Source organism: Mandrillus leucophaeus, unplaced genomic scaffold, assembly GCF_000951045.1.
Source record: "Mandrillus leucophaeus isolate KB7577 unplaced genomic scaffold, Mleu.le_1.0 Scaffold117, whole genome shotgun sequence".
NCBI lineage: Eukaryota > Metazoa > Chordata > Mammalia > Primates > Cercopithecidae > Mandrillus > Mandrillus leucophaeus.
Window position 1 is genome coordinate 3,020,558 of NW_012099987.1, and position 22,632 is coordinate 3,043,189.

General features: G+C 47.9%; 2 protein-coding genes across 2 annotated transcripts in view; one reads left to right on the top strand and one right to left on the bottom strand.

The window, feature by feature from the left end:
- PI4K2A (phosphatidylinositol 4-kinase type 2 alpha) overlaps positions 1–10,879 on the top strand; it is a 46,065-nt gene extending 35,186 nt beyond the window's left edge. Inside the window, exons 8-10 of the mRNA XM_012000776.1 lie at positions 778–911; positions 1,390–1,449; positions 8,417–10,879. Of these exons, the coding sequence (XP_011856166.1) occupies positions 778–911; positions 1,390–1,449; positions 8,417–8,578 (356 nt within the window). The 3' untranslated portion in view covers positions 8,579–10,879. The remainder of the gene's footprint in view (positions 1–777; positions 912–1,389; positions 1,450–8,416) is intronic.
- Positions 10,880–12,249: 1,370 nt separating this feature from the next.
- AVPI1 (arginine vasopressin-induced 1) lies at positions 12,250–22,169 on the bottom strand. Its single transcript, XM_012000560.1, has 3 exons — positions 21,493–22,169; positions 14,340–14,634; positions 12,250–12,850 (listed from the first exon to the last, which is right to left on the bottom strand). Exons 2-3 carry the CDS (start codon positions 14,624–14,626, stop codon positions 12,694–12,696), a joined length of 444 nt encoding a protein of 147 aa, XP_011855950.1. The 5' UTR covers positions 14,627–14,634; positions 21,493–22,169; the 3' UTR covers positions 12,250–12,693.
- Between the last annotated feature and the right edge of the window lie 463 nt (positions 22,170–22,632).

A 22,632-nucleotide genomic window follows, 5' to 3' on the forward strand; every position in this document is an offset into this window, starting at 1 on the left:
GCTCACTGCAACCTCCGCCTCCTGGGTTCACGCCATTCTCCTGCCTCAGCCTCCCAAGTAGCTGGGACTATAGGCTCCCACCACCACGCCCAGCTAATTTTTGTATTTTTAGTAGAGACAGGGTTTCAGTGTGTTGGCCAAGATGGTCTCAATCTCCTGACCTTGTGATCTGCCCGCCTCGGCCTCCCAAAGTGCTGGGGTTACAGGCGTGAGCCACCGCGCCCAGCCCTTTTTAAATTTTTTAATTTGTTATTTTATTGTTTTAGTGTATATTTCCTGAAATATCTTTTTTTTTCTTCTGTTTTCTGAGGACTATCTTTCCATAATTTATTCTATTTGTGTCTCTAAATATAAGCTGCCTATCAGTGTTCTGTCTTCCTTGTTACATCTCCTACCCTGTTGAAACTGAGAAGCTTTCGGAAAGGAGGAGAAATAAACCTAGGGAGTCAGTAGCCCCTTTTGTAGCATTGGTCTTCCTTTTCAGAAAGACCATCTCAGCATCTCAGTGGCAAGTAGTTGCTTCTAGACGTTGCATCTTGGAAAGTCATGTAATGTTTGAGAAAGAGCTCTGAGATTAGGCAGTCCTGGGTTTGAACCCTGGTTCCTCTACTGACTAGCTAGGTAACCTTTACAATTAAGAGCACTTGTAAGTTTTTGTTTCTGTTGTATATCAGGGAAGAGGGGTTCTCCTTTAGAAAGTGCCTTGACCGGTGGAGGACGCAGATGAGCAGGGACTTTTCCAATAGCAGCTTTGCCTTTGGCTTTTCCTCTTTTCAGATCCTTTTTACTGGGCCTGGTTGCCCCAGGCGAAAGTCCCATTTTCTCAGGAGATAAAAGATCTGATCCTTCCAAAGATATCGGACCCTAACTTCGTCAAGGACTTGGAAGAGGACCTTTATGAACTCTTCAAGGTTAGCCCTGGGAACCTCAGCCCTGTTATCATATGGAAGAAGGAATTTTTAATGGTTTTTTAAATTGGTCCTGACACAAGCCAAGAGGAAATGGCTAACACCTTTCTGCCAACTAATAGCAAGATTTCCACATGTGGACATCAGGACCTGGTTTGGATGGGTTTGAGAGAAATGGGCAGGGGTGATAAATCACAGTGATGTGTCTCTCCTGTGCATCATGTGGCTGCAATGTATCTGCAGGGCTTTCATTTTAATATGGAGCACTGCAGCCTAGAGTTTGAGATGCAGAGGAAGATACTGACTTGTTTTCTGTTTCCTCATCTGTAAAGCAGGGAGTTATTGTGGGAGTGGTTGACTTCACCAAGCTGCAGAAGCCTTATGCAGGTTTTCCTTATTAGAAAGTTTCTAACTGGGGGAAAAAATGGGTTCCTGTGAGGCATTCACACAGGTTCCATCTCCTTCTGGTCTTCTTTTGCAGAAAGATCCTGGTTTCGACAGGGGCCAGTTCCATAAGCAGATTGCTGTCATGCGGGGCCAGGTAAGCCTGGGACATCCTCCCAGTATCTTTTTGGTGTCTCTCTGGGAGGGTTGTGTGCTCAGGTTGAGCAAATGTTTGAAGCTTGTGTTTTACACCCTTTTTTTTTTCTGAGACCAAGTCTTACTCTGTCACCCAGGCTGAAGTGCAGTAGCATGATCTCCACTCACTGCAACCTCCGCCTCCCAGGTTCAAGCAATTCTTGTGCCTCAGCCTCCCAAGTAGCTAAGAGTACAGGCGCATGTCACAACGCCTGGCTAATTTTTGCATTTTTAGTAGAGACGGGGTTTTGCCATTGTTGGCCAAGCTGGTCTCGAACTCCAGACCTCAAGTGATGCACCTGCCTCGGCCTCCCAAAGCACTGGGATTACAGGCATGAGGCACTGTGCCCGGCCGTGTTTCATATCTTTTTTCAGTCTGTTCCATATATTATTTATGGCTCTACCCCAACACCTAGGAGAGGGAAGGTGGCCCTCCCAATTCTCCCACCTCTTCCCTTGTATCCAGTGCTTGATGAAGCACTTAATGTGTGCTTATCTCTGCTAGTTGCTAGGTAATTCATTGGTAGTAAAACTAATGCTCCCTGTCCTCAAGTTGCTCAAGGCAGGCCGTATGTTTTGGTGGTTAAGATCTGGGCCCTGGAGCCAAACTGTTTCACTACTTGGAAGCTCTGTGGCCTGGGGCAAAAGCCTCTGTTTTCTTGTTCATAAAACAGAATAGTAATAATATATTGCACAGTTGGCTGGAGGTTTTCACGAGATAATGCTTATCAAGGGTTTAGTAAAAAGAGTACTGGGCACATGAAGCACTCAGATATTGATTATGGTTATAATTTTGTTGTTATAGGTACAAGTTACATTATTCCTTCTCTTTCCACTTCACCTTAAAGGGAGCTAAGGAAACCAAGGGGATTGTTGATCTTCCAAAGCATAGTAAAGAAATGCTTGAAAAATGGTTTGAAAACTCTGTGGGATACTGGTATTATGCTTATCACTTTGAAGTCTTAAAGAGAGCTGGGATGGCCTAGTGGTTAAGGGTACAAACTGGTCAGAGTGCCTGGGTTTTTGAAGCCTGGCTCTGCCATTTACTACCTGTGAGATTTTGGGCAAGTTACTTAAATGTCTCCTTCCCTTAGTTTCCTCGTGTCTAATGTGGGATCAATAATAGTAGCTGAGACCAGGCATGGTGGCTCACACCTGTAATCCCAGCACTTTGAGAGGCTGAGGTGGGCAGATCACTTGAGCTAAGGAGTTGGAGACCAGCCTGGACAACATGGTGAAACCTTATCTCTACAAAAAATACAAAAATTAGCCGTGTGTGGTGGCACACGCCTGTAATCCTAGCTACTTAGGAGGCTAAGGTGGGAGGATCGCTTGAACCTGGGAGGTCTAGGATGCAGTGAACTGAGATGGCACCACTGCAGTCCAGTCTGGGGGACAGAGTGAGAACCTGTCTCAAGATAATAATAATAATAACAATAATGGTACCTGCCTTACAGAATTATTATGAGATAAATGATTTGAAACAGAGTAGTACCTGGCATATTGAAATACTCAATTTGTAGTATTAATAGCTGTTAGGATTATGATTTTTGTATGCAGAAAATTCAGCTTCTCCCGTCTTTAAAGGGCAAGAGGATCTTCCCAGCCTTAATTCTGCATTTACTTCTTCCTGCCATTTATCTAAAGACCTCTGATGACAGCACCTCCTGGGCTTGCTGAGCCCGTTTTTCCCTGGAAGTAGGTTGGACAGAGGGTTTTTTTTTTTGGAGACAGAGTCTCGCTCTGTCACCTAGGCTGAAGTGCAGTGGTGCAATCTTGGCTCACTGCAACCTTCACCTCCCAGGTTCAAGTGATTCTCCTGCCTCAGCCTCCCAAGTATCTGGGATTACAGGTGCATGGCATCACACTTGGCTAATTTTTGTATTTTTAGTAGAGATGGGGTTTCACCATGTTGGCCAGGCTGGTCTCAAACTCCTGACCTCAAGTGATCTGCCCGCCTGGCCACTGAGCCCGACCTGGACAGAGGTTTTAAGAACTACAATTATTGTAGCTGTCTGAATACCAGTAACATGGTATTCCTACATTTCCCAAGTAATGTAAGGGACCAATTAGGCTGGCAGAATTTTTGGAAACATTAAAAGCCACATGATAGACTCTGATATTATGGAACTCAGCATAAAGAAATAAACTGGCTTCTCCAGTTGATGTAGGCTGTGCCTCTTTCCATATTGCAATGTCTTGTCTAATTTCTTCCCAGCTCAGTCCCTTGCCAACCCTTCTCCCATTACTCAGATAGGGCCATTATTCAGCGTGATAGGGGAGGCTGGGGTAGTGCAGTTTTATTTCTCTCCATCTTGTGCTCCTAATGTCTTCAGAGGAGCTTTTGGCATCTTGTAACCTACAGCGCCTACTACCTTAGGGTGACCATCCAGCTCCTTCCAACATGCACATGGCCAGTATATCACTCACGTGCTTACTTGTCTACAATTCACACATCAAAGCAAAATGGTCCTCTGCGCTATAGAAATCTGACAAAGCACAGAGAAAAGAGGTCATAACCCTGTCTACGTAGCTGAGCCATTATCACAGGATGGGCTGTAGTACAAGGGCCCTGAGATGTAGGGAAAGAGTGAAGAGGCCCCACAGGGACACAGTCAGGTGATAGAAGTTGTTACTCAAAGGCTTCTCACCAGGAGTTAAAGAATCTAGGGTCTAACACAGATGTATATTTTGCTAACAGCAATTCCAGGCTCAGTATTGTGACGGCAGAGCCACAGGGACCCCACGCACATTCCGTTGCCTTACCCGATGGCCTGTGACGCGGAGAGAACCGATTAAAACCATTTGATAAACTCCTCCCTTGTTTAGCCCTGTGTTCGCTGTCAACACTGTAGAGGCAGGTTGGCCAGTCTGTACCTGGACTTTGAATAAATCTTCTGTATCCTCAAAAAAAAAATAAAAAAAAAAAGAATCTAGGGTCTCAGAGAAATGCCTCTTTAACATTTTCTTTTTCTTTTCTTTTTTTAAAAGACAGGGTCATGCTCTGTTACCCAGGCTGGAGTGCAGTGGCCCAATCGTAGCCAACTGCAACTCTGAACTCCTAGGTTCAAGAAGTCCTCCCCACTCAGCCTCCTGAGTAGCTAGGACCACAGGCATGCACCACCATTTCTGGGTAATATTTTTTTTTTTTTTTTTTTGAGACAGAGTCTTGCTCAGTTGCCCAGGCTGGAATGCAGTGGCGCCATCTCGGCTCACTGCAACCTCCGACTCCCAGGTTCATGCCATTCTCCTGCCTCAGCCTCCTGAGTAGCTGGGACTACAGGTACCCACTGCCACACCTGGCTAATTTTTTGTATTTTTAGTGGAGACGGGGTTTCACAGTGTTAGCTGGGGTGGTCTCGATCTCCTGACCTTGTGATCCACCCGCCTCTGCCTCCCAAAGTGCTGGGATTACAGGTGTGAGCCACTGCGCCCGGCCTTGGGTAATTTTTTTTTTTTTTTTTAAGAGGTGGGGTCTTGTAATGTTGCCCAGGCTGGTCTCAAATTCCTGGCTTCAAGTGATCCTCCTGCCTTGGCCTCCCAAGGTGCTGAGATTATAGGCATGAGCTACCACGTCCAGCCCAACATTTTCAAAGATAGTATTTATTCTTTAGTATTATGTGACTGCTATAATTTTTCTTCAACTTTTAAAAATAATTTCTATTTTATTTATTTATTTATTTTTGAGACGGAGTCTTGCTCTGTCGCCTAGGCTGGGGTACAGTGGCGTGATCTCGGCTCACTGCAAGCTCTGCCTCCCGGGTTCACGCCATTCTCCTGCCTCAGCCTCCCGAGTAACTGGGACTACAGGCGCCTGCCACCACGCTCGGCTAATTTTTTGTATTTTTAGTAGAGATGGGGTTTCACCGTGTTAGCCAGACGGTCTCGATCTCCTGACCTCATGATCCACCTGCCTTGGCCTCCCAAAGTGCTGGGATTACAGGCATGAGCCACTGCAACTGGCCTCTTTTTAAATTCTTTATTCTTCTTTCTTTTTACTCCCGGTTCCAGGCTTATCTTCAGCTTTTTAATTGGGAAATTTTCGAACCTCAGTGAAGTTGAAAGAATGGAACCTTCTGTATTCTTCAGTTGTTGTATTTAGCCAGATTTATCTCATGTGTCTATGTATTATCCACTGGTATATCTGAATAATGTCTGTTTAATTTCTCTCTCTCCCTAGATAGATTTTCTCTTTTGGCCAAATCTTTTGAAAATAAGTAGTAGATAATTTGACATGTTTACCCCAGATACTCCAGCAATCTCCTTTCAGTTCTTCACCCTGATATTGTGCTTAAGACTATTTGGAACAGTGTAGGATGCTGGCAAGTACCAAAACAATTAAGTAAAAAAGAAATTTGTTACTGATAGGGTAACAAATGACCCCTGTTGCAGGTGTATCTCTGTCCCTTTGTAAGCAGCGGTTGTGTAAGAGGATATCTGTGGCTTGAGGGCTGTGTGTCTGTGTGATTTCAGGGTGCAACCTAGCTTACCCTCCCATGGTCTGTGACCTCGCCATGAAATCTTCAACATCTACTGTTTTAAAGAAGATAGGGCCAGGCGCGGTGGCTCATGCCTGTAATCCCAGCACTTTGGGAGGCCGAGGCAGGTGGATCACCTGAGGTTGCAAGTTTGAGACCAGCCTGACCAACATGGAAAAACCTCATCTCTACTAAAAATACAAAATTAGCTTGGTGTGGTGGTGCATGCCTGTAATCCCAGCTACTCGGAAGGCTGAGGCAGGGGAATCGCTTGAACCTGGGAGGCAAAGGTTATTGTGAGCTGAGATTGCGCCATTGCACTCCAGCCTGGGCAACAAGAGTGAAACTCCGTCTCAGAAAAAAAAAAAAAAAAGAGAGAGAGAAGATAGGACACCTTCAGCTTTTGTACTCTCCTACCAGAGAAGATAAATGATGGTGATACTAAGTTTGACAGAGAGGAGAAACTGTGTCCTCATGGACACATAACTGAAATACCTGTAAAATACTGACAAAAGATGGTAAGGACTGGACTCAGTGGCTCACGCCTGTTATCCCAACACTTTGGGAGGCTGAGGTGGGAGGATCATTTGCGGCCAGAAGCTGGAGGGTGCAGTGAGCTATGAATGTGTCACTGTACTGCAGCTTGGGCAACAGAGTGAGACCTTGTCTCAGAAAAGAAAGAAAAAAAATTAGGGGAAACTGGGCAAATTCTATATAGGAACTCTCTGTACTGTCTGCAACTTTTCTCTAAAATTATTCCAAGGTAAAACATTTGTTTAAAAAAAAAAAGATGATGAAGAGATAGTGGTGGAAGGAGAATCCAAATGAAATGTTGGCTTTTTACTTTTTTTTTTTTTGAGATGGAGTCTCGCTCATTCGCTTAGACTGGAGTGCAGTGGCGCAATCTCAGCTCACCGCAACCTCTGCCTCCCGGGTTCAAGTGATTCTCCCACCTCAGCCTCCCCAGGAGCTGGGATTACAGGCAACTGCCATCATGCCCAGCTAATTTTTGTATTTTTGTAGAGACGAGGTTTCACCATATTGGCCAAGCTGGTCTCAAACTCCTGACCTCAGGTGACCCACCCACCTCGGCCTCCCAAAGTGCTGGGATTACAGGCGTGAGCCACCACGCCCAGCTGGCTTTTTACATTTTACATTTACATCATCTTTGTAGGAAAATCATAAAATAGGGATGAACAACAATAAATAATTAAAAACACCTATATTTTCTTGATACCCAGAGATGACCACTGCCAACTGCCAGACTTTTTTCTACACTACAGGTAGATAGGAAGACAGAATTTTAGTAAGTAAAAGGGGTTACAATCTTACACGGGTTCCTTTTCTGCTTTCCTTTGCATCTAACACAACATTGTGATCACTTCTATGCCAATACATTTACATGTATATCTGATAGTTCCCTGGTTAAATTTCTAGATATTTTAGGATAATTGTTTATTATCCCTTAAATTATTAACTAATTTAATTTAATCTTTTCACTGTTATAAACAATATTATATTATATACTTTTTGAAACTAAATGTTTTATGCATATCCATTAGTGTTTCTTAAAAATGGAATTGCCAAGTCAGAGGGTCTGTTTTTTTTTTTTTTTTGAGACGGGGTCTCGCTCTGTTGCCCAGGCTGGAGTACAGTGGCATGATCTCAGCTCACTGCAACCTCTGCCTCCCAGGTTCAAGAGATTCTTATGCCCAGCCTCCCAAGCATCTGGGATTACAGGTGTGCACCACCACCACACCTGGCTAATTTTTTTTGTATTTTTAGTAGATACAGAGTTTCACCATGTTGGCCAGGTTAGGGTCTGTTCATTTTTCAGTGTTTTTTTGTGTTTTGTTTTTGTTTTTGTTTTTTGAGATGGAGTCTCACTCTGTTGCCCAGGCTGGAGTACAGTGGCATGATCTCAGCTCACTGCAACCTCCGCCTCCTGGGTTCGAGCGATTCTCCTGCCTCAGCTTCCCCAGTAGTTGGGACTACAGGTGTGTGCCCACATGGCCTGCTAATTTTTTTTTTGGTATTTTTAGTAGAGACAGGGTTTCGCCATGTTGGCCAGGCTGGTCTGAAACTCCTGACCTCTAGTGATCCACCTGCCTCAGTCTCCCAAAGTGCTGGGATTACAGGCGTGAGCCAGTGTGCCTGGCAAGTGTTTATTTTTTGAACTCTCCCCAACTCTGAGTCATTCTTTTGTATCTTAACTAACTGGAGGGCAAAAAAAAATAAAATATTTGTTTTCGTTTGTATTTTTTAAATGATTTGAGAGGTTTCTATTTTCTGTTTTGCTCATTTCTACTTTTGTAAATAGCCTATTTGCATGATTTTCCATTGGTGTTTTTAAAAATTGGTTTGTAGGAGTCCTCTCTACTGATCTCCTTTCAGAGGCAGATCTGAAATGCTGAGGCCTCTCCCTCACCCATCTCCTTTTTCCCACTGCAGATCTTAAATCTGACCCAGGCCTTGAAAGACAACAAGAGTCCCCTGCACCTCGTCCAGATGCCGCCTGTGATTGTTGAGACGGCCCGTTCCCACCAGCGGTCTTCTAGCGAGTCCTACACACAGAGCTTTCAGAGCCGGAAGCCCTTCTTTTCATGGTGGTAGCTCCAGAGGCAGGCAGAGGAAATATTGTCAGAGACTGGTGGGAGGAAGCCTGGGAAGTGGGGTGCAGGAAAAGCCAGAGAAGCCGGTGGAGAGCAGCACCTTTAAGAGCCCTCCCTCTCTGCTTGCCACCCCGCTCAGGGCTTTCCCATCCACAGGGAGAAGCACAATCAGGAACAGTGAGTGCTCCTCACCCTTCTGAGTGTGAGGGAGGCTGGAGCTCCATGCACATAGTCCAGATGCCTGGGAAGGAGCATCTCCCTTCCAGCATCTGCTGGTGGCAGGCTGGGACAGTCCCTTCCTTCCCTGACACCCTGCTCTATTGCAATTCCCTATTATATTCTGCATCAGAAAAACAAACAAAACAAAAACAACTTTAAATGCTTGTAGCAGAACCCTGGGTCATCTCATGTCAGAAATCTTTAATCCAGGCCTAAATTTGCATAGACCTGACATTCAGCTGCCTTGCAGTTGCTTCCTCCCATGAGCCAAGGCGGTGTCAGAGGGCAGCTGGATGACTCGCAGTACCACAGCACTGGGACAGACAGAAGCCACACCTTTCTTTCGGGTTTTTGCCAAGCCTCCTCCATCTCCCACCAGTGCTGTGGGCTGGCTGCAAGCCTCCAAACAGTTCTCCTGGAAGGGAGGTTTTTGCTTTACCCCTGCCAGCACTTCCGCACACAATCATAGAGAACCTCTCTGCTCTCTGCTGGCCTACAGCTTGTCTCTTTCTCAAGCAGAGGCAGGAAGAGCTAGTCTTAGCATTTATATTTTAGTAGGAAGTTGACTCCCAACATGTGAAAGTGATCCACGTGGCTGGAGTGTATGCTGGGAGCTAAGTGGTCTATGGGTGAACATATCCCACCTTGCTTCCTGAGTCCTTGGTCCCAATCTTCTCATCTGTTCCTGTCGTTTTAAGTTTCCCCCCCCAACTCTTTTGATGTAAAAGTTCAGTTTGTCTTCTGGAGTGGGTCTCTGCAGGGTTCTGGGATGAGTCTTGGCTTCTAAGAGGACAGGCTGTTAGGTTCTTGGACTTTTTTTGTGCCACCACTGCTGCTTGGTGGAAGTCACAGAACGTGGATTCTGCCTCATAAATAGCAGTTTCCCTTTTCTCCCTGACTTGTTCTAGGTCAGTTTCTCTATGGCTTCCTGAGAAAGGCGGGACCCAAAGGAGAGAGGCCTTCAGACTGTCCCTGGTCCTGCCCAGCTCAGTGCGCATCTTCTTGCTTCCATGTGTCTTTTCTCCTGCTGCCTCACTCCCCACCCCCACTTGCCAGGTGTTTGAGCCCTTTCTACACCAAAGCAAAGTACGGCCTCAGGAGGGAGTAAAAAGGGTGCCCTCTATGTCTGAGGGGCAGCTGTGTTCATGCCCTGTGCTACTGGACATTTCACAATTCTGGCACCTTGCAATTGGTCAGTCAACCTCAGAAAGAAACTATCTTGAAGGTTTGAAAAACAACCAAAGAAAGGGAGTGAGGACTACGGCTGCATGTCTACTGCTTGCCCGGCTGCAGAGCAGAGATGTGCAGCCCTCTGGTCAGCTGGTTCAGGCTGGTCTCCACCGGTCCCCTTCCAGTCCAGCCACCAGGAGCCCGGTTGTCCCAGGCTTCCACCTGGCTGACAGGAAGAATTTCTGAGAGCCGGATGTGCATACCCTGTGGACAAAGGTACAGCTCACCTGCCTGCCCCAGCCCCGACAATCACATGCAGCTGACTCGGACACTGGCCTTGGGAACAATGTTTGAGGGAACACCTGCCCCCTGACTGTAGGAGCCAGAAGGGGACTCAGGTGTGCATAGCTCTCTGTAGACATTTTTACCCAAACCTGTTGGTAAAGTGCCCATCTAGTGTGCAAGAGAGCCTGAGGGTCTAACAGGGAGCCCGGCTGCCTCACCTGGCCACAGCCTCCATGCCAGATCTGCACATTGTCTTGATCCAGACCAGCTCTGTGATCAGAAGGAAATTGGGTCCAATGTAGGAGCAAGCTGGTCCTGGGCCTGGCAGGCAAGAGTGTGGGCATCCTTTCCTGGCCTTTCTCCACTCTCCTTCAAGCCTGTGTTCAGGTTGCCTTGAATGTGGACTCTGGAAGAGCCAGGGGCCCAGAGTGCCGGGGCAGGCTTCTGGGTGGCACTCGTGGAACACCGTCCCTCTGCCAGCCATAGGCCCTGCCTCCAGTGTCAGGGAATGGAGGCTGGGCTGCGAGAGTGCTGCTGCCCCCTGTGTCGTTCTTCTAATCCACTGTAGAAATTGTACGTAATGTATTTAAATCAACGCAAATGTATGAATAACAAATCCAGTTCTGACCTTTTTTGTCCAGTTTCTTTTGGGGGAAGGGAAGACAAAGAAGGTAGGAACGGAATTTTGATGGCAAAGAAACCTGTGTTTCCACGGAGTTGCTGAGACGTGGCTCCTGGGGCTATTTCCCCCGAATAAAGATCCAGGTCCTCATTTCCAAAGTCCCAATGCTCTGAAAACCAAAAGTATTTTCATAACCCATTTGAAACCAAACCTGACCTGAACCTGCACTGATGGGAAGCTATTGGTAATTATGATGTGTCCCTCTTAGTGTGATTCTTTGTTGCAGAAATGTCAATATATTTTATGACATGGTTCCCTACTAGGGATACAGTATTTGCCCTGACTACTTAAGAGCGAAAAAAGTTAAAAATCTGAATTCCAAAATAATCTAGTACCAAGGGCTTGGGATAAGAAATGTGGACCTACAGGCTGGGTGCAGTGGCTCACGCCTGTAACCCAGCACTTTGGGAGGCTGAGGTAGGCAGATCGCTTGAGGTCAGGAGTTTGAGACCAGCCTGGCCAACATGGCAAAACCTCATCTTTACTAAAAATACAAAAATTAGCTGGGCGTGGTGGCACACACCTGTAATCCCAGCTACTTGGAAGGCTGAGGCAGGAGAATCGCTTGAACCCGGGAGGTGAAGGTTGCACTGAGCCGAGATCGCACCACTGCATTCCAGCCTGGAGTAAGACTCTGTCTCAAAAATAAATAAATGAATTAAATAAGCAAACAATAAAATAAAAAAGAGGAACTACCTATACTCAGGTAGTAGTGGCTCCTCCTCTCGGCCACCAGAGGGCAGCCCTGCCTTGTGTACATCACTGCCCCACTTCACACCCTGAATAATCTGCTTGATCTGCTATATGCTTTATAGGGCGGGTGGAGAGGGAGAAGAAAGTTAATAAGCACAGAGTGTGCTTCTCTTGAGGTGGAGCTAGAACTGCAGGAAAAACCCCTGCTTTCAAGGGTTTCCAGGTCATGGGAAGCCTAGGATATAATGCAGGCAGCTTCAGAACGATTGGTCCACCTTTGGATGGTCAGCCCATAAGGATGAATAAGCCAAATGAGGAGCTGGCACCACTAGTTTGACTGCAGATTAAGCCAATCCAAGGCCCCAGCCTACTGTGCGGGGCTGACCATGACAGTCTTTCCCTTCTGATCCTGTGGATCAGGACTGCTGCAGAGACTCTCCCCTCTACTCCCAGTCCAACAGGCTCTGGAAAAGGAAGCTGTGGTCCAGGGGCTTGGCATGGGGCTGAAAGAGGAGAGGGAGGTGAAAAGGAGAGGAAGCCAGCCCTGATGTTTCCTTACTGGGGACACTCTTGCCCCTCCCACTCTGTTTCAGTTCCTCCCCTTCTGTGACAGACTCACACACTCTTGATGCAGATGTTTTTATTTGCCACTGAAACCATGGTTTCCCTGTGGACCCTGATGGTGCGGGAGTGTGGAACAGGCTGCTGGAACCATGGTTTACAGTAGTAGCAGGTAGATTAGTAGCATGAGTGGTGAAATGCTGTGTCTGAGTGCCTGTCACTTGGCTCCCAGGGGAATATCATGCAGCCCAGGAATAGTGTTAGATTGGGAAAGACTGGCAGGAACAGTCACTGTCTCTCCTCATTTTGGTGAGGAATGGGTCGCACGTAATGGAGAGCCCAGCAGAAGCATCCAGTCCTGTTCTGAATGGAGCAGACCAGTGGCAGCGGCCTCTTGCTTTCATTTACCCCTTTGGGCTGCTTGCCTAAAGTCTCTCTTCCTTCTTCACCTCCCCAGGCCCTTTGGCAAGAGGGAAGACACTGCCATTCCTGGCTCTTTCCCTGGATCAGTGTCTGATCTGGTGGAGGTAGCTTGTGGGGCCTGGCTTCCTCCAGTTCCGGCGGATCCTGGCACTTGTCCTCCTAGAGTGCAGATACTGCTCACCGGAGGCTGTCTCCGTGGCACTCTGTGGGTCGGCCAGTGGAGAGTGGGGCTCCAGGATTCTGCAGAGAACAAGTGTATGATTAGCCAACATCAATAGGGAGAATGGAATGGGGATTTCAAGATTTTGTCATGGCAGACCATAAAACGTATGATTTGGAGCAAAATGAGACCGGGGCTCTGGTCTGGTCATTCCTGCTCTGAGAACTGTCTGACTAGACAAAGTTTTCAGATTTCTCTGCAGTAGAAAGGGTTGGACCAGATCAGGTTGTACAAAACTCAACATTTCTTCATCCTCATCCTGTATTCATGGCAGATGTCATTAATTAGTCATGCTATTAAACTGGTTTGATAAGCAGTGACTACTAATCAACTGGAGTTAAATACAAGCTATGACACTGACTTGCCATCTCAGGACCTGATGACCTCCAAAGGCCTGTTCAGGTCTGATGTTCTGATTGTGGGCCCCAGAGAAGGCAGCAGAGAGATGAAGTGCAGAGCATCACCCATAGTGATTGGTTGAGGCCAAGTGGTTCAGCTCCATCCCTTTGGGTTTACTCTTCCTGGGCTGGCAGTGGCCTAGGCAAAGAAGTGGCCGACTAGGGAGACTGGGGAGAGATCTCAAGGTAAAAGTTTTTCAACAATTTTTAACGCATAATGCCTCGACAATACATTCCTAGGCTGTATTCTCTGTAATCCCCAGCCAAGATTTTAATTAGGCTTTTTTTTTTTTTTTTTTTTTTAAAGAGATAGGGTCTCACTCTGTCACTCAGGCTGGAGTGCAGTGACAGGATTATAGCTTACTGCAGCCTCACTCCTGGCCTCAAGTGATCCTCCTACCTCAGCCCCTGGAGTAGCTAGGACTGCAGGTGCATGCCACCATGCCTGGCTAATTTTTCTTTGTTTTTTTTTTTGTGTGTGTGTGTGTTTTTTTTTTTTTTCTTCAGAGACAGGATCTCACCGTGTTGCCCAGGCTGGTAAGCTGAGAATCACAGCAAAATGAGGTGGTGCTACTAGGACTCAGGGATCTCTTTCCATGGGAGTTCACAGGGTTGTATATGACTCCAAAAGTAACATCTGTCTTTTTTTTTTTTTTCTTGAGACAGAGTCTCGCTCTGTCACCCAGGTTGGAGTGCGATGGCACCATCTCGGCTCATTGAAACCTCAGCCTCCCAGGTTCAAGCAATTCTCCTGCCTCACCCTCATGAGTAGCTGGGATTACAGGTGCGCACCACCACACCCAGCTAATTTTTGTAATTTTAGTAGAGACAGGGTTTCACCATGTTGGTCAGGCTGGTCTCAAACTCCTGACCTAGTGATCTGCCTGCCTCAGCCTCCCAAAGTGCTGGGATTACAGGCGTGAACCACCACACCCACCAACAGCAATCTTGTAAGTGCCAACTAAGTGATGACACTGTGTAGACCTTATAACCACCCTAGTGGTAGGCAGGCACTTTACAGTGAGGCCACTAGCTCCAGGCCACACAGTCAACACAACGGTGGAACAGGCATTGGTGCTCTTCCCTCAGCCGTCCAGTTCTAGGAACTTACCTGAGCCGGCTGCAGTGGTGTAGCGAGTGGCCCAGGGGTTTCTGCCTTGGGGGCCTCTTCCTGCGCAGCCTCTTGAGGGCCTCAGCCACACGGTGGTCCCCTGCACATTCCCAGATGATCTGTGCCCGTTCCTCGGCCAGCTGGTCCCCGCTGCGTTGAAACAGGCCTTGGATCTGCAGCAGCTCGGCATCCTGGAAGATGTTGGCTGAGGCCTGCTTGCGGCCCCGGGCCTCAATCGGGGCCTGCCAAGGGGGTGGCTCACTGACCACCGAGGCTGGGGTACCCATTGTGGATGCTCTGAGGATGCAAAGCATGGAGACATCAGCAACTCAGCTGGTCCTTCCCAGACCTGGGGGTCCTGGCTAATCCTAGGGCTTCTGGTGTTTCCATTCTCCAGGAGCTAAACTGGAGGAAGTCTCTTGCCTTAAAATCACTTAAGCGCTTATGTGTCAGACACCTATATTATCTCATTTAGGATTCACAGCAACCTGTGAGGTAAAAACTATTGTTTATCCTCATTTTACAGATGAAGAAGTGCAACTCAGAGGGGTTAAATGACTTGCCAGTGTCACAAAGCCACGTGCACATGCAGAGCCAGCAGTTGAACCCAGGTCTGTCTAGCTGTAAATTCCATGCAGACACCAGGATGCCCAGTAGCAGCTCAACTGTGTTGAGTACTTATACCAGGCACCTGTAAGAGCGTGCCTTTCATAGTATCAATGAGATGTAACAAGCATAACAGCCCTGTAAGGTAGGTATTTTTATCCTCCTCATTTCACAGATGAGGAATCTGAGGAAAGGTTAAGTCATCCATGGTTATGCAACTAGGATGAGAACCCAGGCCTCTCTGATGCTAAGGCCCAGGTGCTGTAGCACACAGGTAAGAGAGGAGTTGTGGAACTGGGCTACCCGGGTTGGAATCCCACTTTATCCCCCTCCACCACTTATTTGGCGGGGCATTCCCCCCTGCCTCAGCTGCCTCCCATGTCAAATTATCACCTGGTACTAGTACCTACTTTGTAGGATTAATTTGAAGAGTGAAGGAAGACATAAAGTATATAGAATAGTGGTCAGTGTTTTCAATCTATAAAATTGAGACATCCTGTCTCCTATTTTCAAGACCTTGGGGATGAACCAAATCCATATAATTTAGCAAACACAGTATGAAATAAGCCAATCAGAGCTAACCACAGTCCAGTGGACCTAGTGAGCCAGAGGTGGAAGCAGAAGACGAAGCTACAAGGGTTAGAATATACTGTCAAGGGCAGAGGCTGAAATTTATAAGAAAGTTCAATAGAAGTTAGGCTCTGTGTCAATGTCTCCCATCATATCCAGGAAGTGAAAATTAAATGATCTCCTTTGATTCTAGATAGTTCACTTTGAATAATAAAGGCCTAAGAAGCTTACTCACCACATCCTTGTCTCCAGCACAGCCTGGAAACAAGACTGGCATTACACAGAACAGGTTTCGAGTCCCAACTCTGACACCTTAAGCAAGTTACCCAACCTCCTCTCTGAGCCTGTTTCCTTAAATGTCAAATGGGGATAAGATTACCCACTTCTTAGGGTTATAGTAAGGATTAAATGAGCCTAGTATATCAGTTACCCAATAAGAGCTATAGTTGGCCCTCAGCATCTGTGGGTTCTACCTCCAGGGATTCAACCAACCTTGGATAAATAAAAAATTTAAAAATACAATGATATGGCTGGGCATGGTGGCTTACACCTGTAATCCCAGCACTTTGGGAGGTAAGGCGGGCAGATCACCTGAGGTCGGGAGTTCAAGACCAGCCTGACCAACGTTGAGAAACTCCGTCTCTAAAAATACAAAATTAGCTGGGAGTGGTGGCGGGTGCCTTTAATCCCAGCTACTTGGGAGGCTGAGGCAGGAGAATCACTTGAACCCAGGAAGCGGAGGTTGCGGTGAGCTGAGATCGCACCATTTCACTCCAGCCTGGGCAACAAGAGCAAAACTCCGTCTCAAAAAAAAGAATACAATGATACAACAATAAAAAAAAAGCAAATAAAAAATAGATTCATTGTAACTACAGAGCATTCACATTGTATTAGGTATAAGTACCCTAGAGATGATTTAAAGCACGCAGGAGGATGTGCACAGTCTATACGCAAACATGGTATTTTATGTAAGTGACTCAAGCATCCCACAGAGGAGCCTGGAACCACCCTCCATGGATACTGAGGAATTTGTAAATGCAAATCCTCCTCTGTTGGCCTCTATGACCTTTGTACCTGAGTCAGGGGTATAGGTGAACCCTGCTTTCCTCCAAGCTGTGTGGCCACAGCCAGCTGATGACAGCCCTGCGCTCTCACCCCTCTCTCCCAGCACCAGGCCTTTTGGGGAGAGGAGGAGCAGGTCCTGCTGCTTTCCCAGGGCCTGGCTGCCTGAGTCAGACCTCATTCCACAGCCAGCTACAGAGACAGCAATCAACAGCAACTAGCTTCCAAAGGGGGAAAAGGAACATTAAAATATGTTTAAATTAAAATATTTATATGCTCATCGTAAGAGGCAAACAGTACAAAAACTTATGTATAAAAGCTTTTCTAATTTCCTATCAACCCACTTGCAGAAGTAACCCTTCCCCTAACCTGCCTTTTGTTCTCTGTAAGGGTTTGAATTATCTCCGCCCCACTCATACTCCCAAAATATGACTCCCTCCCTTGCCCTGGCTTTCTCTGCTTCTCACCTCAATAGTCACCCTCATTATTCCAATCATTTCTATTCTCACTTTGTCCCAGTTTCCAGGCCTTCTATCATAAAAACTCCACCCCGTTTTCAAAAGATTTAATAACTAAAATAAAGCTGCAGAAGACTTCCAGATGAGTTAACATCATGAAAACTGTACTTTTTATCTGGAAAATGGGAATTTAAAAATCTGCCCCTTCTTAGGTGCTATTATGAAAATCCAGTTAAAACCTAATCTATGTGGTAATTAAGCCCCCAGAGTTGGATGACATAAACACACTGTGACAAGAGGACAACAGTTGGGCCGGGCGCGGTGGCTCAAGCCTGTAATCCCAGCACTTTGGGAGGCCGAGGCGGGCGGATCACGAGGTCAGGAGATCAAGACCACCCTGGCTAACACGGTGAAACCCTGTCTCTACTAAAAATACAAAAAATTAGCCGGACGTGGTGGCGGGCACCTGTAGCCCCAGCTACTGAGGAGGCTGAGGCAGGAGAATGGCGTGAACCCGGGAGGCGGAGCTTGCAGTAAGCTGAGATCGTGCCACTGCACTCCAGCCTGGGCGGCAGAGTGAGACTCCATCTCAAAAAAACAAAAAAGACAACAGTCACCAGGTAACACTTTTAGGCTGATAAAGAGAAATAAAAGCTAACTATGGGATATTTACTCTGGATCAGGCAATATGGATGATATCCTTTAATCCTCAAAACAATTCTAGGAGTTAGGGACTGTTACCCCATTTCACAGGGAAGTAAAGGGAAGCTGAGATGCAAGTATGACTACCAGTGGCTCAGCCGAAGCCAGAGGTGGTTGAAATGACTGCAGCCATGCTTTTATTTTTATTATTACATATATTTTTGAGAGCGAGTTTTGCTATTGTTGCCCAAGCTGGAGTGCAGTGGTACAGTCTCAGCTCACTGCAACCTCCACCTCCCGAGTTCAAGTGATTCTCCTGCCTCAGCCTCCCGCATAGCTGGAATTACAGGCATGCCCCACCACTCCTGGCTAATTTTTTGTGTTTTTAGTAAAGACGGGGTTTCACCATGTTGGTCAGGCTGGTCTTGAACTCCTGACCTCAGGTGATCCTCCCGCCTTGGCCTCCCAAAGTGTTGTGATTACAGGCTTGAGCCACTGAGCCTGGTCAGCCCACGCTTCTAAACCCCCGAGCTGGCTTCACAGCCAGGCAGCTTAAAGAACATTTCATGTTTCTATGAAGAGTGCTTTCCTATTGCCACCTAATTCATGAAGGGGAAATCCTGCCAATGGGAAGGGAAGGACAATGAATTGTCCCACCTGGTGGAGGCAGGGGTGGAGCTGTGGAATTTTGTTAGTCTGTTCACTAGGGTCTGGGCTCTTTCCTGGGTGGCAGTTAGCTCAGCCTTGAGCTGTAGTACTCTAAAGAGGAAGAGCCCGGCTTCCACAGAAGAAATTGAGAACTGCAACCCAGCCCAGTACACAGAGCCCTGGCTTACGAGTCAGAGGAGTGGGTTCAAGCCCTACTTCTGCCACTCACTGGCTGAAAGGCCTCAGGCAATTCACATCCCCTCTGTGGGTCAGTTTCCCTGTTACTGCTGTCAGAACAGCTTGATGTTGATGGTTTCTGAGGGCCTGCACAGTGCTGGGAGTCAACAATTCCATGCGCAGGTACGTCTGTACAGAAGGAGGAATGGAGCTACTTGTCTGCCAAAGCTAGGGGCAACATGTGTGGACAGGTCTGGCTAACTGGGTGCCAGGAAACTCCCCAGCCAGTAGCTCCCTTTCTCCTCCCTACTCTATGCTGTTTTGCTGCAGTGGGCCCTGAGGTTAGGATCTGGTAGAAAACAGAACTCACAGCTCTAAAGCTCCCTAGTGACCTCAGCTGGCTATGACCAAGCCTGGGGCAGAGGCCTAGGCTGGTCTGGGGTGGTAGGAGAAAGGGTGATATCTGGCCTCACCTCCCCAGGGAAAGAAGGGCAATAAGGATCATGTAGCAGCAGCTGCCTCGGGGAGGAAATGGCTTGGAGCCTGACTTCCCAGCAACCTCTCCCAGGACACCAAGGCTTTGACTCCACAGCTTCAGCGAGCTGCGTTACAAACATATCAAGAAACTCTTGCGGAGAATCTGAGCCTCCAGCCTCAACCATACCCTCCATGAACCTTGGGGAGGGCTTAGCACCTTCAGATTTTGAGGCCTGTCACTCTTTTTTGTTTGTTTGTTTATTTTTTATTTATTTTGAGGCAGAGTCTCACTTTGTCACCCAGGCTGGAGTGCAGTGGTGCAAATCTCAGCTCACTGCAACCTCCGCCTCCAAGGTTCAAGCAATTTTCTTGCCTCAACCTCCCAAGTAGCTGGGATTACAGGTGCCCGCCACCACGCCTGACTAATTTTTGTATTTTTAGTAGAGACAAGGTTTCACCATGTTGGCCAGGCTGGTCTTGAACTCCTGACCTCAAGTGATCCACCCACCTCATCCTCCCAGAGTGTTGGGAATACAGGCATGAGCCACCACCGGCCAAGACCCCTCCCTCTTGGCTCTGCCTCTTATTCTGGGATTCAGACAGCAGAATGAGGCTGGGAATAAAACTAGGCAGATTCCAGGTAGGATTCGATGGTAAGTTTTGGGAACACCGATGAAATGGCGAATCAGAACACTTTTATTATCAAAAGAAACTTTTCCTGCCTCATTCAATGTGTTCAATAGTTATTTTCCCTCCAATTTCCTGGAGAAGACCTTAGTCCAGGAAAAGTCAGTGTATACTTGAACAATAGTACTTTTGAAAACTAGAAAATGAAACCATGGGGCTATTAGATTACAAATGGACCTTTCATTTCAGAACTGACATAAAAGAAGATAAGTATGGGTCTGTGTACAAACAAAGACCAATTGCAAAATACTTCAATTTGACACAAACTAGGTTGAAAATGAACCCCAAAGGAAATACCAAACGTTGAAAATGACGAAGTTCAACTTGTTTTGAAACAGGCAGTAAGTGAAGAACTGTGGAACCCTAACAAAGAAATATATTTAAAAAGTGACTCACCATGCAATGAATTTGCAATATATAAATATGGTGTGCAATTGAGCACCCTTTGTAATATACGAAGTTCAGTTCAGACAGCTATTCTAGGAGAGTATCTCACTGTAGTCCAGGGAGGCCCAGGTAACCACGAGAGGCAGAACACATTTGAGTGAGCTGGCATCTCCTAGGTCCTCACGCAGGAGGAGGCCCCCTTCCAATAACCCAGGTGATAGCAATAATCTCTGTAATCAGGGGCCTAGGGGCTCTTAGAAAAATTACCGGAGGCTCTGGCCCAAGACCCTAATCAACACTTGGGGCCCTGGCCTGCTACCCTACACAGACATGCCACTGGACAGCAGCCAAAATCTGTGACTCCTCAAATGGGAAGCCCAGTTCAAATGGCTGTGTGGGCTTCCCCACCAGCAGGGCCTAGCCTCAGGGAGGTATGCCTAGAGAACTGGATATACATTGGCCTCCAAATCTGTGCCCCTGGAGGTGGAGAAAGGAACTGGGCCCTTTCCCCAGACCAGTTCTCATATATGACCTGAAAATAAACTGCTACTAGATCTAGGGATAACCCTTTCAAGAGTTCTAGAACCCTGAATTCTGGCTGTGCTGCTAACTGGGTGACCTTGGATAAGTCTCAGTTTCCCCTGCCACAAGTTGCTCATCATCAAAATAGTGGGTATAAGGCCGGGCCCGGTGGCTCATGCCTATAATCCCAGCACTTTGGGAGGCTGAGGTGGGAGGATCGCGTGAGCCCAGGAGTTTGAGACCAGCCTGGTCAACATAGCAAGACTGCCTCTACAAAATTTTAAATAAGCTTTTTAAAATAAATGATGAGAATAAATAACCCTTAGCAGGAAAAGGGAGATTAAGTTTGCAAGGGCATTCCTTCTAGCACCTGGTATACCACAGACATTCCACGTATGCTGGTTGAATGAATAAATGATGAAGGGAAAGGCTACCTGACTACCAGAGGCTATAGAATCATTGTCATTTTCATCATCACAGCAATCAGCAAATCTGTGTACTTTTAAGTCATAGCTTTATGATTAAAATCATAGAGGCAGCTTGTTCAGTGTCAAGCACAGAACAGAGCACGTTCAGATGGGTGCTTTCTTTCCTCCTCACATGAGGTGGCACTATTGTTACACCCATTTTACGGATGAGAACACTACACCCAAAGTCACACAGCTGGCAGGTGATGGAAGCTGGGACATGAACCCAGGCAGTCTGACCCCAGCACCCGGGCTCTCAAGCCACTGTTATTTTTGTTCCTGCCAGATGGCTGAGGAGGTCTTCTGGGGAAAGTCAGGCCAAGAAGCCTTTCGGAAGCTATCTGCTTCTGTAGATTGTGGAAAGCACAGGGATCCAAAGTCAGGACTCCCAAGCCAGCCTGTGCACTTCTGCACTCCACTACCCGGTGGAGAATTGGAGAAGGTACTCACCACGCTGAAGGGCAGCTCCGACAGACCTCAAATGGGGATGGGGCAAGCTAAGATGCGCCCACTCCAACCTCTTCCACAGCCTTCAGAAAGGGCAGGCGCAGCTCTGGGCTTCCTGCTGCGAAAGTGCTTCCAGGGCCAGTCGGTGACCACAGGCAGCACAAGAGCGTGGCAGAGGGTATTCTGGCCGAGGTCCTAAAGCGACATCTCCAGCACGAGGAGGCCCCGGGGCTCAGACGTGGCCGCTTCGCAGAACGACGGGGCCCTAAGTGGATCTGGCGGTCGCGTCCCCCGGTGGCACCCCGGCTGACTGTCGCCCTCCGGCTCCCACGGAAGCGCCGAGCTGGGCCGCCGACCTAAGTACCTGGTTGCTTGAGGCGGGCCGCACGAAGCTTCAAACTGGTCCAGACCACCTGGGTCACAGCCGCGGTTCCCGGGAGAAAGCGCTCCCCAGCCCCGGAACAGCCAATCCTCGGCCCGAGCCGGGTGTGAGCTCCCAGGCGAGCCTTCCAAACCCAAGACGGAGTTCCGTGCGCCAATCATAGGCGGGAGACAGGGAGGGGGCGTGTCCATCTCCGCCCCCCGCCTCCGCTGGCCTCGAAAGCAGAGTGCGAAACTTCCTCGAACCTAATCAGCGGCGGAGCGGCGGCGAGGGGGCGTGTCCACCCGGGCCCTGCCCACCGCCCTCGCCGCCCTAGCGCGGCGCCGGAGGCGCCCCCTTCATTGACGTCAGTCCCCACGGCCAGCGCGGTTTTGCCGGCGCGGCGCCGGGCGGGGCTGCATTCCTGCCCCAGGGTGCGGCGGCAGCTGTCCCTGTAGGGTACACGTGACGGTGCCCCTTCTCCTGGGCCCAAGGCCAGCGCGCACGGCACCGACTGCCTTACGGCGCGTGGCCCTCTGCAGATCCACAGATTCTTCCTTTCAACTTCCCTCCCAGCCCACCGTTTGGCTCCGGCTTTGGAGAGGAAGGGGCAGTCTGCTGCAGTCCGACCTTGGGCTTCAAAGCCAGAATGTCGTGGGTTCAAATATTGGGTCATTGTGCGACTTTGGGCCGGTTACCTAACCAAGACAGTATTTTAAAGTTTGTATTCATTCGGAAATGTTCATTAGTGACCTGTGCTGTCCGAGTTCCTTGATAGGCAG